General features: G+C 38.4%; 1 protein-coding gene across 1 annotated transcript in view; it reads right to left on the minus strand.

Annotated features, from left to right (window-relative positions):
- The window catches only part of MYO1E (myosin IE), a 416,633-nt gene that overhangs the window by 32,019 nt on the left and 367,095 nt on the right, over window positions 1-17,519 (minus strand). Inside the window, exons 23-26 of the mRNA XM_053717534.1 lie at window positions 4,612-4,758; window positions 3,744-3,904; window positions 3,225-3,311; window positions 1,549-1,735 (exon numbers count right to left, since the gene is read on the minus strand). Of these exons, the coding sequence (XP_053573509.1) occupies window positions 1,549-1,735; window positions 3,225-3,311; window positions 3,744-3,904; window positions 4,612-4,758 (582 nt within the window). The remainder of the gene's footprint in view (window positions 1-1,548; window positions 1,736-3,224; window positions 3,312-3,743; window positions 3,905-4,611; window positions 4,759-17,519) is intronic.

Below are 17,519 nucleotides of genomic sequence, written 5' to 3' on the forward strand. Positions count from 1 at the left end.
AACTTGGGTTTTCTACTTTAAAAAAAAAAAATTGTTTTGAGAGGTAAATAAAAAAAAACAGAGGCTATATTTCTGTTTAAAGGGACAGTCAACACCAGAATTGTTGTTGTTTTAAAAGATAGATAATCCCTTAATTACCAATGCCCCAGTTTTGTATAACCAACACAGTTATAATAATACACTTTTTACATCTGTAATTACCTTGTATCTAAGCCTCACCAGACTGCCCCCTTATTTCAGTTCTTTTGACAGACTTGCATTTTAGCCAATCAGAGATGTCTCCATGGTAAATTCACGTGCATGAGCTCAATGTTATCTATATGAAACACGTGAGCTAATGCCCTCTAGTGGTGAAAAACTATCAAAATGCATTTAGATTAGAGGCAGCCTTCAAGGTCTAAGAAATTAGCATATGAACCTCCTAGGTTTAGCTTTCAACTAAGAATACCAAGAGGACAAAGCAAAATTGGTGATAAAAGTAAATTGGAAAGTTGTTTAAAATGACATGCCCTATTTGAAACATGAAAGTTTTTTTTGGACTTGACTGTCCCTTTAAATGTAGTGACAGCAAAAATGCTAAAAAATCTCTGGTACTTTTTGCAAGTTTTTCTCTGAAATACCCGGTAGTGAAGGGGTTAAAGGAATATGAAAGCCAAAATGAAACTTTTAGATAAAGCATGTCATTTTAAAACACTTTTATATTCACTTCTATTATCAAATATACTCTGTTCTCTTAGTATGCTTTGTAGAAAAGCATATGCACATATGTTTAGCAGCAGCAGCAAAGCACTACTTGAAACTAGCTGGTGATTGGTGACTACTGATATATATACCTCTTGTCATTGGCTTGCCAGGCGTGTACATCCAGCTACCAGTAGTGCGTTGTTACTCTGGAGCTGACTTTTGTAGGAGTTAAACACATAGAGGTTGATCACAATCCTTTTGAAATTGTTATCAAATGATTTATTTACACAATGCCCATAGTGAATGTTGTTTATTAGAGCATTTTCTTTTGCACATGTATATCCCTTTCAACATCTTTAGCAATTAAATGGACTGTGTTTTTGTGCAGAACAAAAATGTCAGTTGTTTTTGTAAGAAGATGAAACCCTTTGCTTTTAAAATAAATACATCAATAAAAACAATATCCTCTTTTAGAAGAAACAAAGAAAAACATATAATAAAGGTACTGAACTTGATTTCCTCTGTAATCAGTTTGGAGGAAATAGTATTTAGTTTTATGGTCTTTAATGTGCTGTGTGTTTAGAATTTTCACTTTAATAACATGTTTTAAAACAGATCATAAATATGGCAATAAATGTCTGTTACATCCAGAAGCAAGAAAATGATAACAGAGACAGACAGAAAGACAGAATATCATCCAAAGTATGAACTCTTGTTCATCAGACATTTCACATAAGTTATTCAGTCTGTAAACAGACTAAAAGGGCCATGGCATAAACACATTTCTGTAAATGTGTCACCCTACTGCTTCCTGGCTGCCAAAGTCAGTGTGATTTCATTAATGTACCATTGAGTAAGCCTTACCCTGCAACACCTTGGTCTGGGACACGGAGGAAATCCAAGCTTTGTGGTTGTTGTGGATTCCTGGCTGCTGCTCCTGTGACTTGCCTTGGTAGAGTTGGGTGGTCCATAGATGGCTGGGACCCTCTAGAGTTGTTATATGCTTTTGCTGATTTTTGTTGTTGATGTATTACCCCATTCTGGTGAGACCCTGTAATAAAAAGTGTACACAAATATATATAGCAGTATATTTATTTAGCCACCAAGTTTTGAGTATTTATGTTCTGATATGTCTGTCATTGTAATTTTTTTAGAGTGGATTATGATTGCAATAATTATATATATATTTTTAGCCTTGCTATTTATATATCTACAACCTATGTTTTTTTATGCCTACATGTACATATACAGAACCCTTTATCTAAATTGCTTGGATGAATGTAGGAAAAGATTTGGATTTCAGAGTAGTTTGGAATTTGGAATATTGACATATTTGCATCTGTAAAATGGGACAGTTTGGAGATAGGATGGGACCAAGTGTAAGCAACAATATCTTATGTCATTTAAGTAAAATTTACATGTCAGAATACAACTAATACAGGCAACCTAAAGTTAGTTTTAATACTTTTGTATACATAGTACTATCAGAAAGTAATCAGATAAGTAATAGTTTTTTTTTAATAATAAATATCGTTTGCATTTTAGAACATAAAAAACAAACCAAAGACGAAGGCAGAGAAGATTGTGACTAACTGGTGGGGAAAAATGGTAATTTTTAATAATTTTATATATTTTTAAATATTTTAATTAAAAACTTTGGATTTCTGAATAATCCTGGATTTTGGAATTTGTACCTCTATTATCACATATTATTACCACATTTATACCGGGCCTCATTTTATTTCTTGATGATTTTATGCCAATCTTAAATGTAAACCCCACTATGTTTTATAGTAATTAACATCTCTACACCTCATCAGAGTACAGATAGGCGTGAGAACCCTAATCTAATTAATACAGCAATTTTCCAAGGTAGAGCATTGATACTAGCTAAATGGAAATCATCACAAGCACCTAGCATTACACAATTTGTAAGAGAGATGATGAACCAAATGATTTTGGAACAATTTGACATATGCTTGGATGTGGAGAAATCTTTAAAAAAGTTCTTTTATAAGTGGCTAAAATTCATAGAAGCCCAGACAGTAAATATTCAATGTCAAATTATTAAACCATTAATTAAATCCAATATATTTAAAACCTGGATAGCCAACAATGAACTACCGAATGCCTGGAGTAACCTTAGAGAGAAGTTCCTCTTAAGACATAGTAGTCCCATCTCTCCAGTACTCTCCCCTCCTTACGCTGCCACACCGGAGGCAAACCTGACTGAGCCCTGATAGAGACTCTTTATTATTTTTATGGTTTTTTTTTTTGTTTTAATGTGTCTGTACCCCAAATGTTGAATATCACAACAAATGGGGATTTAAAATAGTATATATTTGTAATTGAATCCTTTGGGGGGCCAAGGATTTATGCTTGTATAATTTTTGAATTCAGCCGCATTGAAATGTTTATATGTTCATGACTTCCTAAATATATACATGTAAGAATGTATAAAATAATCAAAAGAAAAAGAAAAAAAACATCTCTACACCTCTACATTAAGTCAGTCCCATGTAATAGACAAAATTCCTCACCTGGTGGGGGCGGAGCAGCTCTGCTTGGATAAGATGTACCTCTGCTAGATTGGTTTCTTCCCTCAGTAATATTCCTTCGTGTGGGTCCTGCAACAAATGGCTACATTTAACATCAGTTCTAATTATCATTTACAAACCAGGCACATATATAAATGCAACCAATAACATACTGTAAACAAATGTTTACCAGACAATTCATATAGATTAGTGTCATTTAATATATAAAGCCTATAGGTATAATAAAGCTATTTTATGATATCCCTATAAAGAATAGCCCTATATATATATATATACACACAGTATATATACAGAATATATATATATATATATATATATATATATATATATATATATATATATATAATATAAGGACATTGTTTACAGGTCCAACAGCTTAATATCATAGACAGTAAAACTTAGCATTATATGATAAACACCAGCATATGAACTGAGACTCATAACTTGAACAAATGTTCAGATACTTTCTGGCCTTTTGTAAGTATAAGGCTTGTTACTTACGGGAGTTCTTTGGTAGGCCAGGTCCAATGCTGACCTGTAGAGCTTTATTGCTGTGTTTCAAAATGACTGAATCTCCTAAACCTTGAACAAATTGCACTTGGCGAGAGCTACTCCCCCCACTCCAGGGGCCCCAGTTTTCTTTCTTCAATTTCATGTCAAGCCTAAAAAAAATATAGCGAAAAATAATTGTTCAGAGATCAAATTCATTCAATCAATGTATCAGAGAAGTTAATGTATGAAATGATTTAAACATAGTTAGCCTTCACTGTGTGTGACCTGCTTCAAACTACTAGCATTTGCAAGAAAAAATGATGACTGTTGAACGAAAAAACAAACAAACCTTGCTTTCTTTAGAAACAAATGGTAAGTACTATAAATTTTCAATTAAAGGGACATTATATACCTTGTAATTATAAGAATTCACTGTAGTGCTGCATACATTAACATACAAGACAAGTGTAAACATTTCTAAATACATTAACAACTTGTTTGCTACAAGTGTTTTTTTTTAATGGCAAATTTTCCCCAACATATGTATGATTTGAAGGAGCCAATCAGGACTTGTTATTGTGGTAGACAAGGCTAGCCAGTTATCATTTTGCTAGCAAACCCTTTATCTGATTATCTTATCTGATCACTTCTGCCGAGGCCAGTTAGGGACAGATAAATAACAGGGTTATACTTGTGAAGTCTACAGAGCATGGAAAACCTACAATGTTCAGAGATACATTACAGGAAAAGGGGGGACATAAACAATAAGAATATATTGCAAAGTTTTTTTACTACTCATAGTCAACATTTTATGTTACCATTTTTAAAGTGTTTAATGTCTCTCAGTTACTGTACTGTTCGAAGAGATAATACTCACGTATTGCTAAACTTCAGAGGTAGTTTTCTTTGTGTCTTTTCCTCATAGCGCTTGGTTAACAGACTTATGTATTCTGTCTTGAAGACTGATTCTAGCAGACTATCATATTCTTGTTCATGAAGGATAAAAAAATCATCTTGCATTGTGCTGTAAGAAAGATATCATTCTAGATCAGACAGCAATCCCCAATGTTCATATAGCAGGTATAGAAAAACAACATTTTTTAAGGTAGAAGTCAGTTCAAGGTAATTAAAAAAAAATGTGATCAACTAGCCAGGCCTGTCTTTTGGGCAGGGTGAGAAGGGCACCAGCCGCAGGCCCCCTCCTTTGTAGGGCCCCATCAGGGTGATGGTGTCAGAAGGTGCAATATACATTCTGTATTTAGTTTGTTAGGTGTGATATACAGTTGTATTCTTTTTACAGGACAGACACACTGAATGTTGGCACATGGTGGGCCGAACAGGGGAAGGGGAATAAGGAGGCTGGGCTAAGTAACCCCACAAATTTGTCTTACCCAGGGCCCTGCAAATGCTAAGGATGGCCCAGCAACTAAGTGCTTCTGTAGTTTATATCAACTTGACCAAAGCCTGCTATAATGAAGTTGTATAGCAAAATGTCAAAAGCAAACGGTCAAACAGAACCCTGCAATCAATGAAACCAGTAATAAAAAAAGAAACACACAAACTAAACAACACCTGACTTACCCAATGTATTTTATTAGATGGTATTTCCATCCACGGATTCATCCATACTTATGGGATATTCTCCTTCCCTACAGGAAGTGGCAGAGAGAGCACCCACAGCAGAGCTGTCCATATAGCTCCACCCTTAGCTCCACCCCCCAGTCATTCTCTCTGCCTGCTTAACTGCTAGGAAAGGCAAAGTGAGTGTGGTGACAAAAATGTTAAGTTTTTATTTTCTCAAGCAAAAGTTTGTTATTTTAAATGGTACCGGTGTGTACTATTTACTCTCTGGCAGAAACAGGATGAAGATTTCTGCAAGGAGGATGATGATCTTAGCATTTTGTAACTAAGATCCACTGCTGTTTTCACAAGGGCTGAAGAGTACAGGAAAACTTCAGTTGGGGGAACAGTTTGCAGGCTAAACTGCATTAAGGTATGTTCAGTCTATTTTTTTCTAGACAGACTGTGTTATTTCTAGAAAAGGCTGGCAATATCCCCATGAGTGAAAGGTAAGCTGTATTCAGTAAAAGAGGAATCCAAGCTTGCATAAAGGGCTCATAGTTACTGGTGACACTAATAGGAAAAAACGTTTTGGTTTAATTACAAATAAAACATTTTTTGAGGGACTTTAAGGGTTCTTTGTGGCTTGTTTAAGGGTTATTAACCCACATGGCTAGTTTAAGAAACACTCTGTGGTGTTTTTTAGGCCCCATAACTTCGAGTGAGGTGGGAGGGGCCTATTTGCAGTTGCACAGTTTATTTGCCTCAGAAGCATCCAGCTACTTCTCCAGAGATTCCTGCTGTATTTGAGGGCTGTAAAGAGGTTTTTTTTTTGTTTCCCACAAATCGTTCCTAAAGGGCAGGTAGGTGCCACAGCAGAGCTGTGGCAATGTGCTGAACGTTATTTTACCGGTTTTGAAGTTTTTTCAATCCGGTTTTTACATTAAGGGGTTAATTGTTTATTTGCATAGTGGTGCAAAGTTACTAAGGCTTTTATGATGCTACTGTAAAAATTTTGTTGTGTTTACTGCTTTTTTACACTGTTTTGCAGAGTTTGTGCAGCTTTTTTTCTCTTAAAGGCACAGTACCGTTTTTGTTTAAAGTGTTATTTACTTGGATTAAAGTGTTTTCCAAGCTTGCCTGTTTAACATGTCTGACACCAAGGAAAATCCTTGTTCTATGTGTTTAGAAGCCATTGTGGAACCCTCTCTTAGAATGTGTCCCACTTGCACTGATATGTCTATAAATTATAAAGAGCATATTTTAGCACTTAAAAATATTGCAATAGATGATTCTTAGTTAGAAGGAAATGAGGGTTTAGCATCTAGCTCTCCCCAAGTGTCACAACCAGTAACGCCCGCACAAGTGATGCCAAGTACCTCTAGTGCGTCTAATTCATTTACTTTACAAGACATGGCCACAGTTATGAATAAAACCCTCACAGAGGTTTTCTCTAAACTGCCTGGTTTACAAGGAAAACGTGACAGCTCTGGGTTAAGAACAAATGCTGAGCCGTCTGACGCTTTAGTAGCCGTATCCGATATACCCTCACAATGTTCTGAAGTAGGGGTAAGGGATTTGTTATCTGAGGGAGAGATTTCTGATTCAGGAAAGACGCTCCCTCAGACAGATTCTGATATGACGGCCTTTAAATTTAAGCTTGAACACCTCCGCTTATTGCTCAAGGAGGTATTAGCTACTCTAGACAATTGTGACCCTATAGTGGTCCCAGAGAAATTGTGTAAAATGGACAGATACTTAGAGGTTCCTGTTTACACTGATGTTTTTCCAGTCCCTAAGAGGATTGTGACTATTGTTACTAAGGAGTGGGATAGACCAGGTATTCCGTTCGCTCCCCCTCCTGTTTTTAAGAAAATGTTTCCCATATCTGACACCATACAGGACTCGTGGCAGACTGTTCATAAGGTGGAGGGAGCTATTTCTACTCTTGCTAAGCGTACAACTATACCTATCGAAGACAGCTGTGCTTTCATAGATCCTATGGATAAAAAATTAGAGGGTCTCCTAAATAAAATTTTTGTTCATCAAGGTTTTCTTCTCCAATCTATTGCATGCATTGTTCCTGTAACTACTGCAGCTGCTTTCTGGTTTGAGGCTCTAGAAGAGGCTCTTTAGGTGGAGACTCCATTAGAGGGTATTATGGATAGAATTAAGGCCCTTAAGTTTGCTAATTCTTTCATTACAGATGCCGCTTTCCAAATAGCTAAATTAGCGGCAAAGAATTCAGGTTTTGACATTTTAGCACGCAGGGCGTTATAGCTTAAGTCCTGGTCTGCTGGTGTGTCATCAAAATCTAAATTGTTGAACATCCCTTTCAAAGGAAAGACCCTATTCGGGCCTGCACTGAAAGAAATTATTTCAGACATCACTGGAGGGAAAGGCCATGCCCTCCCTCAGGATAAAACAAATAAGATGAGGACCAAACAAAATAATTTTCGTTCCTTTCGGAACTTCAAGGGTGGTCCCGCTTCAGCTTCCCCTGCAGCAAAGCAAGAGGGGAATTCTGTCCAATCCAAATCAGTCTGGAGACCTAACCAGGCTTGGAACAAAGGTAAACAGGCCAAGAAGCCTGCTGATGCCTCTAAGACAGCATGAAGGGGTAGCCCCCGATCCGGGACCGGATCTAGTAGGGGGCAGACTCTCTCTCTTTGCTCAGGCTTGGGCAGGAGATGTTCACGATTCCTGGGCTTTAGAAATTGTGTCCCAAGGATATCTTCTGGACTTCAAAGACTCCCCCCCCCAAGGGGGAGATTTCACATTTCTCAATTGTCTGCAAACCAGACAAAGAGAGAGGCGTTCTTACACTGTGTAGAAGACCTACATACCATGGGAGTGATCCGCCCAGTTCCAAGAGCGGAACAAGGGCTAGGTTTTTACTCCAACCTGTTTGTGGTTCCCAAAAAAGAGGGAACTTTCAGACCAATCTTGGATCTCAAAATTCTAAACAAATTCCTCAGAGTACCATCTTTCAGGATGGAGACTATTCGGACTATTTTTCCTCTGATCCAGGAGGGTCAATATATGACTACCGTGGATTTAAAGGATGCGTATCTACACATCCCTATTCACAGAGATCATCATCAATTCCTCAGATTAGCCTTCTGAACAGGCATTACCAGTTTGTGGCCCTTCCCTTCGGGTTGGCCACGGCTCCCAGAATTTTCACAAAGGTGCTAGGGTCCCTTTTGGCGGTTCTAAGACCGCGGGGTATAGCAGTGGCGCCTTATCTAGACGACATCTTAATTCAGGCGTCAACTTTCCAGCTAGCCAAGTCTCACATGGACATCGTGTTGGCTTTTCTGAGATCTCACGGGTGGAAGGTGAACATAAAAAAGAGTTCTCTCGTCCCTCTCACAAGAGTTTCCTTCCTAGGGACTCTGATAGACTTGGTAGAAATGAAAATATTTCTGACGGAGGTCAGAAAATCACTTGCCGAGCTCTTCATTCCATTCCTCGGCCATCAGTGGCTCAGTGTATGGAGGTAATCGGACTCATGGTAGCGGCAATGGACATAGATCCCTATGCCCGCCTACACCTCAGACCACTGCAACTATGCATGCTCAAACAGTAGAATGGGGATTATGCAGATTTATCTCATAGATTTACCTCAACTGCATCTGGACCAAGAGACCAGAGATTCTCTTCTCTGGTGGTTGTCTCAAGACCACCTGTCTCAGGGAATGTGTTTCCGTAGGCCAGAGTGGCTCATAGTAACGACAGATGCCAGCCTGCTAGGCTGGGGTGCAGTCTGGAAATCCCTGAAAGCACAGGGCTTATGGTCTCGGGAGGAATCTCTCCTCCCGATAAACATTCTAGAACTGAGAGCGATATTCAATGCGCTTCAGGTGTGGCCTCAGCTAGCTGCGGCCAAATTCATCAGATTTCAGTCGGAAAACATCACGACTGTAGCCTATATCAATCATCAAGGAGGAACACGGAGTTCTCTAGCGATGATGGAGGTAACCAAAATAATCCAATGGGTGGAGGATCACTCTTGCCATCTCTCAGCAATCCATATCCCAGGGGTAGAGAACTTTGAGGCGGATTTCCTAAGTCATCAAACTTTTCATCCGGGGGAGTGGGAGCTCCATCCGGAGGTATTTGCCCAGCTGACTCAGCTATGGGGCACACCAGAATTGGATCTGATGATGTCCCGTCAGAATGCCAAACTTCCTCGTTACGGGTCCAGGTCCCGGGATCCCCAGGCGGTACTGATAGATGCTCTAGCAGTGCCCTGGTCCTTCAATCTGGCTTATGTATTTCCACCGTTTCCTCTCCTCCCACGTCTGGTTGCCAGAATCAAGCAGGAGAGAGCTTCTGTGATTCTGATAGCGACTGCGTGGCCACGCAGGACTTGGTATGCAGACCTGGTGGACATGTCATCTGTTCCACCATGGACTCTGCCAATGAGGCAGGACCTTCTAATCCAAGGTCCGTTCAAGCATCCAAATCTAATTTCTCTGCGTCTGACTGCTTGGAGATTGAACGCCTGATTCTATCAAAGCGTGGTTTCTCTGAGTCGGTCATTGATACCCTGATTCAGACTAGAAAGCCTGTTACCAGGAAAATCTATCATAAGATTTGGCGCAAATATCTTTGTTGGTGTGAATCCAAGGGTTACTCATGGAGTAAGATTAGGATTCCTAGAATTTTGTCCTTTCTCCAAGAAGGATTGGAGAAAGGATTATCAGCTAGTTCCTTAAAGGGACAAATATCTGCTCAGTCTATTCTTTTACACAAACGTCTGGCAGATGTTCCAGACGTTCAAGCATTTAGTCAGGCCTTGGTCAGGATCAAGCCTGTATTTAAACCTGTTGCTCCGCCATGGAGCCTAAACTTGGATCTTAAAGTTCTTCAAGGGGTTCCGTTTGAACCTATGCATTCCATAGATTAAGCTTCTATCTTGGAAAGTTTTGTTTTTAGTAGCTATCTCTTCGGCTCGAAAAGTTTCTGAGTTATCTGCTTTAAAGTGTGACTCACCTTACCTAGTTTTCCATGCAGATAAGGTGGTTTTGCGTACCAAACCTGGGTTTCTTCCTAAGGTTGTTTCTAATAGGAATATCAATCAGGAGATTGTTGTTCCTTCTCTGTGTCCTAATCCTTCATCAAAGAAGGAACGTCTGTTGCACAATCTTGATGTGGTTCGTGCTTTAAAGTTCTACTTACAAGCAACTAAAGATTTCCGTCAAATATCTTCATTGTTTGTTGTTTATTCTGGTAAACGGAGAGGTCAAAAGGCTACGGCTACCTCTCTTTCCTTTTGGCTGAAAAGCTTAATCCGTTTGGCTTATGAGACTGCTGGCCAGCAGCCTCCTGAAAGAATTACTGCTCATTCTACTAGAGCAGTGGCTTCCACATGGGCTTTTAAAAATGAGGCTTCTGTTGAACAGATTTGTAAGGCGGCGACTTGGTCTTCGCTTCATATTTTTTCCAAATTTTCCAAATTTGATACTTTTGCTTCGGAGGCTATTTTTGGGAGAAAGGTTCTACAAGCAGTGGTGCCTTCCGTTTAAGGTACCTGTCTTGTCCCTCCCTTCATCCGTGTCCTAAAGCTTTGGTATTGGTATCCCATAAGTATGGATGAATCCGTGGACTCGATACATCTTACAAGAGAAAACAGAATTTATGCTTACCTGATAAATTTCTTTCTCTTGTGATGTATCGAGTCCACGGCCCGCCCTGTCTATTTATGACAGGTAGTATATTTTTATTTAAAAAACTTCAGTCACCACTGCACCCTATAGTTTCTTCTTTTTCTTTCTAGCCTTCGGTCGAATGACTGGGGGGTGGAGCTAAGGGGGGAGCTATATGGACAGCTCTGCTGTGGGTGCTCTCTCTGCCACTTCCTGTAGGGAAGGAGAATATCCCATAAGTATGGATGAATCCGTGGACTCGATACATCACAAGAGAAAGAAATTTATCAGGTAAGCATAAATTCTGTTTTTATTATAGATGTTCATGTTTGTATGCACTCACCGATCTCCTTACATTTTAGCCTACGCTCTTAACTTAAATGAAACATTCTACCTGCATTTTACAGTTCTTATACTGCTCACTGTATCATCTCAAAACAAAGCTCTTAAAAGCAATTAATAACCAGAGAACAGATATAGTTGGCTTTTTTTTTATACATAGTTAATAACTATTTACTAACTATTCTACCTAGTTAAAATAAATACAAACTTAGCTGTGAAATAAAAATAAAACCTAAACTAGCTACAATGTAACTATTAGCTAGTTTAGGGTTTATTTTACAGGTAAGTATTTAGTTTTAAATAGGAATTATTTAGTTATTAATAGTAGGTTTTATTTAGATTTATTTTAATTACATTAAAGTTAGTGGGTGTTAGGGTTAGACTTAGGGTTAGGTTTAGGGGTTAATAACTTTAGTATAGTGGCAGCGATTTTGGGGGCAGCAGATTAGGGGTTAATAACAGTAAGGTAGGTTGCGGCGATGTTAGGGACAGCAGATTAGGGGTTAATAATATTTAACTAGTGATTGCAATACGGGAGTACGGCGGTTTAGGGGTTAATAACTTTAGTATAGTGGCGGCGATGTCGGGGGCGGCAGTTTAGGGGTTAATAACTGTATGTAGGTGGTGGCGACATTGGGGCCGGCAGATTAGGGGTTAATAAGTGTAATGTAGGTGTCAGGGTTGCAGATTAGGGGTTAATAAGTGTAATGTAGGTGGCGGCGATGTCGGGGGTGGCAGATTAGGGGTTAATAAGTGTAATGTAGGTGGCGGCAGATTAGGGGTTAATAAGTATAATGTAGGTGGCGGCGGTGTTGGGGGTGGCAGATTGGGGGTTAATAAGTATAATGTAGGTGTCGGCGGTGTCGGGGGCGGCAGATTAGGGGTGTTTAGACTTGGGGTTTATGTTAGGGTGTTAGGTGTAAACATAAATTTGCTTTCCCCATAGGAATCAATGGGGCTGCGTTACGGAGATTTACGCTGCTTTATTGCAGGTGTAAGGCTTTTTTTCAGCCGACTTTCCCCATTGATGTCTATGGGGAAATCTTGCACGAGCACGTAAAAACCAGCTCACAGCAGCGCTGGTATTGGAGTGCGGTATGGAGCTCAATTTTGCTCAACACTCACTTATTGCCTGCTAAGGCCGTGTTTTTGCAAACCTGTAATAGCAGCGGTATAGGGAGGTAAGCTGTGACAATAACTTGCAAGTTAGTACTGAGCCGCTCTTACGGCAAAACTTGTAATCTAGGCGAAAGTTAGTTACATTGTCTTTCTTAATGCATCATGTGACATCCCTCAGACAATCACAAAATGCATATACGTATATCCTGTGAATCTTGCACATGCTCAGTAGGAGCTGGTGCCTCAGAAAGTGTGCATATAAAAAGATTGTGCAAATTTAGATAATTTAAGTGAATTGGAAAGATGTTTAAAATTGTGTGATCTATCTGAATAATGAAAGTTTAATTTTGACTTGACTTTACCTTTAACTGAACCCAAGTTAATTTTGACTTTTATGTCACTTTAAGTATTGACTATATATATATATATATATATATATATATATATATATATATATATATATATATAAATTTGCTGCATTTACTTAGAATTTCCCTTTAAAAACAAGCAAACAAAACAGTAGCAACAACAACAACAACAAAACCTAAAGCACATGCTTTTTACATTATACCAGAGCCGTAAGAATATGTGATGGTTTTATAGATTCCTTTTTTCCAAAACAGATCTCAATGCTCCTTTTACTCACAATGGTATACAATGTATTGCAGATGTTTCAAGCCACAGAAAAACCTTTTACAAATATCATTACCATTTTTCAAACCCTGTTTGAAGTTTTGCCCTACAATGTTTTCAATATCCTTTTCTTTAAAGTTCTATTTAAGGTTACATAGAACAGACACCTTCTTTGTCTGAATCTTCCAAAAAAAGGGTCTCTAATTAGAGAAGTCTTCTGCGGTTCTATTGTCTAAAAGTAATGTGAAATGTAATTCCTTTATTCCAACTAAAGCAGCATCTCTTTCTCTGCTAAAGCAGTTATTTCAGATGCTGGATATTTAGGCCCAGATTACAAGTGAGACGCAAACAGTTTTGTACTAGCGTAATCGTGTTTTTGCGTGACATGCGCTGTGGTTAACTGTTTTCAAAAACAAAAAAGTTGCACAAAACATTTAAAAAATACATTACAAAGTAAAGTTACACTCATATTAACATTGTCTAAAAAAAATTATTTAAAAAAAATATTGCACAAAAAAGTTATAAAAGGCTCAAAGATATGATATTTTGAGTGTTAGAAAAAAAAAGTCAGACAAATGGCTTTAACATTGAGACACATACATATACATTGCTAAAGATGTATTTGCATGTATATATACACTCACTGGCCACTTTATTAGGTACACCTTGCTAGTACTGTTTTGGACCCCTTTTGCCTTCAGAACTGCCTTAATTCTTCGTGGCATGGATTCAACAAGGTGTTGGAAACATTCCTCAGAGATTTTGGTCTATATTGACGGCTGCACATCCATGATGCGTTACACCACATCCCAAAGGTGCTCTATTGGATTGAGATCTGGTGACTGTGGAGGCCATTGGAGTACAGTGAACTCATTGTCATGTTCAAGAAACCAGTTTGAGATGATTTGAGCTTTGTGACATGGTGCATTATCCTGCTGGAAGTAACCATCAGAAGACGGGTACACTGTAGTCATAAAGTGATGGACATGGTCAGCAACAATACTTAGGTAGGCCGTGGCATTTAAACGATGCTCAATTGGGGCCCAAAGTGTGCCAAGAAAATATCCCCCACACCATTAAACCATCACCACCAGCATGAACCGTTGATTCAAGGCAGGATGGATCCATGCTTTCCATTTGTATACTCCAAATTCTGACCCGACCATCTGAATGTTGCAGATGAAATCGATACTCATAAGACCAGGCAACGTTTTTCCAATATTCTATTGTCCAAGTTTGGTGAGCCTGTGCAAACTGTAGTCTCAGTTTCCTCTTCTTAGCTGACAGGAGTGGCACCCGGTGTGGTCTTCTGCTGCTGTAGCCCATTTGCTTTAAGGTTCGACGTGTTTTGCATTAAGAGATGGTATTCTGCATACCTTGGTTGTAACAAATGGTTATTTGAGTTACTTTTACTTTTCTATCATCTCAAACCAGTCTGCCCATTCTCCTCTGACCTCTGACATCAAAAAGACATTTTTGTACACACAACGGCCACTCAATGAATATTTTCTCTTTTTCGGACCATTCTCTGTAAATCCTAGAGATAGTTGTGCGTGCAAATCACAGTAGATCAGTAGTTTTTTTATAAGTGCATTATATCCCTTTGATACATGATAAAACATATTTATGCAATATTCATATTTAATGAAGACTTTAACTATGTATTTACTGTAAATATTTCACATTTGCTAATGCGAATATGCTATGCTTTTTGCAAAATTAGTGTTTTTTTCTCCATTGTTTGCATGATCTTGGGTGTTAGTTTTTTCTCCATTGATTTCTATAAGGGAAATACATGCACACGGAAAATGAAGTTAATTTTTTCATGCTATTCAGGTTTAATGCTAGCGCGAAATAAGTTTTTTTGAAACTCAACTCGACTGGCGCAGAGAGCTTAACACTAGTGGACTTTTCGCGATAGCAAAAACATAAAATAAAAAATAATGCACCACTTGTAATCTGGCCATTAATAAAAATGCCTCACTGTTATTTAAAATACATTTTGCAGAGCTCATTTTGAGTAGCAAATAATATAACAATCTAACAATATATAGTGTTAAAGAAAAGAGTGAATAAGAACATCATTGACTTTATGTCAAACCCAGAAATAGAAGTAGTTTTATTTTTTTTAAAAATGGGGGAATTTTATCTTCTCATTATCTGACAGAGTTCAAAAACAGATGATTACACCCAGGGCCAGAGTATGCATAAGGCAAATAAGGCAGCTGCCTTAGTGCGCCCCAGCAGGGGGGGGGGGTGCAAATTTAGAGCAGGAGCCAGTGCTGGATTGGCCTGCTAGGAAGCTGGGATTTTTCCCGGTGAGCCGCATCAGCTGGGGCCAGCATTAGACACTTCAAAGGTGCAGTGCTCCTAATTGCAGTCATGCTTCCGTGTCTGTTGCACAGTGAGTAAGAGCTGGTACAAGCACAGAGAAGAGGGTGCGTTTAATAACTGTAGCAGAAGTTTGAATTTATTCCAGAGCAGCAGTAAAACTGTTTAGCACCTCTGCTACTCCCAATGGGAAGTAGGAGGGAGGGTTAAAGGGTAAAATGTGCCTGCACGTGAAGACTGAAGAGCGCAGAAATAAAGATAAGGATCTTCCCCTCTAGAGTGAAACTGTCAGCAGTGACTTCTGACAATCCATTTAACTGCTGGACTTCTGGAAATAAGGTAACCCTTTGTTGTGCTTATTATACAGGCTGGCTGTGGCTGTGTAGTGTTTAAATATTATTTTATTTGTAACTTCATGCTTGAGTTTTAACCTATCTGCACACTTATTCTAAAGGAAATTATATTACTCCTTTTAACACTATGATTTTGTAATTATTTTAGACTTATTTTAATGCTTAAAGGGACAGTATACTTCAAAATAGTTTTTCCCTTAATGTGTTTCCAATTACTTTTTTTACCAGCTGCAGAGTATAAAATGCATGAGATTTGCTTTTTTAAGACTTTTTTGTGTATATGAATTAGCTGATTTTGTGTTTTGAAGCCACAACCTAATACAATGGGTTGAGCTTGTAGGTATAATCAGATCTCATTACTTTATCACATTATGTACATATACCTGTTTCTTTATCTTATATCTGTTCATAAACCAATCACCAATACTTGGAGAGAATAATGGAAAATTAACATTTTATTACCTTATCTCTTCTATAACCCACTGGGAGTGTAATTTCTTCTACTGGCTGTGTTAACACAGCTTGGCCTTGAGGCCAAAAACTTTTAGGATGGGTGGGGATACCACAGGCTAAATAAACTATTTCAAATGCCAATATAAGGCTAATGGAAATACTTGTAAACAATTTAATACACTCCAGCAGATAAAGTGGATCATTGGGAACAAAGGGGAGAACATTTCTGCGTAAACTGTCGCTTTATATATATATATATATATATATATGTGTGTGAAAAAAGAGAAAGAGAACAGCACTCCTGAGATAGAACAAAAGCTAGAATAACTTCCATGCCTGTTCATTTATATTGCAACTCAGGGTGCAGGTTCTCTTTGCACACTATGCCCCTTCACAGAGAAAAAATATCCTGTAGAATATCAGTCTGATCCCGCCCAATGACAATCCAGCGCCAAAATACCAGGCAATTCTTCTCTGAACAAGGGAAGCAACAACCCCAGACGATCGTTTCGGCCTTCTGTGGGCCTTGTCAGTGAGGTGCAGTTGTATCTCGTGCACACATGCCCTTAGAGAGATATGCTACATGATATTTTTTCTCTGTGAAGTCTGCATAGTGTGCAAAAAGAACGCGCACCCTGAGTTGCAATTTAAATGAACAGGCATGGAAGTTATTCTAGCTTTTGTTCTATCTCAGGAGTGCTGTTCTCTTTCTCTTTTTTCACACATATATATATATATCCAGGCCTACTACTAGCCTCTGATCTGTGAATTTGTTTCATAAATGTATATTTAGGTATCTTGCAATACTCAGTCTTCTAGTTGTCACTCCATGCGTGTGTGTTGTATGTGTGCTTCTGTGTGTGTGTTTGCATGTGTGTGTTTGTGTAAGCGTGTATAGTTGTATGTGTGTCTGTGTGTTTGTGTATATATGTGTGTGTCTGTGTGTGTGTTTGTATGTATGTGTAAATAAATGTGTATGTGGTTGTGTGTGTGTAAATGTATGTGTGTGAGTGTTTGTGTGTGTGTGTGTTTGCATGTATGTGTATAAATGTGTATGTGGTTGTGTGTGTATAAATGTGTGTGTGGATGTAAATGTGTATGTGTGTGTGTGTAAATATGTACGTGTGTGGGTGTAATTGTGTATGTGTGTGTACGTGTAAATATGTGTGCATGAGTGTGTCTGTATGTCTATGTGTGTATAAATGTGTGTGTAAAAATATGTATGTATGTGTAAATATGTATGTGTGCATGTGCAGGTAAATTTTGTTACCTGCTATGTTGTGCAGAGCCACCACTTTGGCACAAATTGACTTCTATTGGGGAAATATATCTTTGCCTGT

The sequence above is a fragment of the Bombina bombina genome, chromosome 6, assembly GCF_027579735.1.
Source record: "Bombina bombina isolate aBomBom1 chromosome 6, aBomBom1.pri, whole genome shotgun sequence".
Taxonomy (NCBI): domain Eukaryota; kingdom Metazoa; phylum Chordata; class Amphibia; order Anura; family Bombinatoridae; genus Bombina; species Bombina bombina.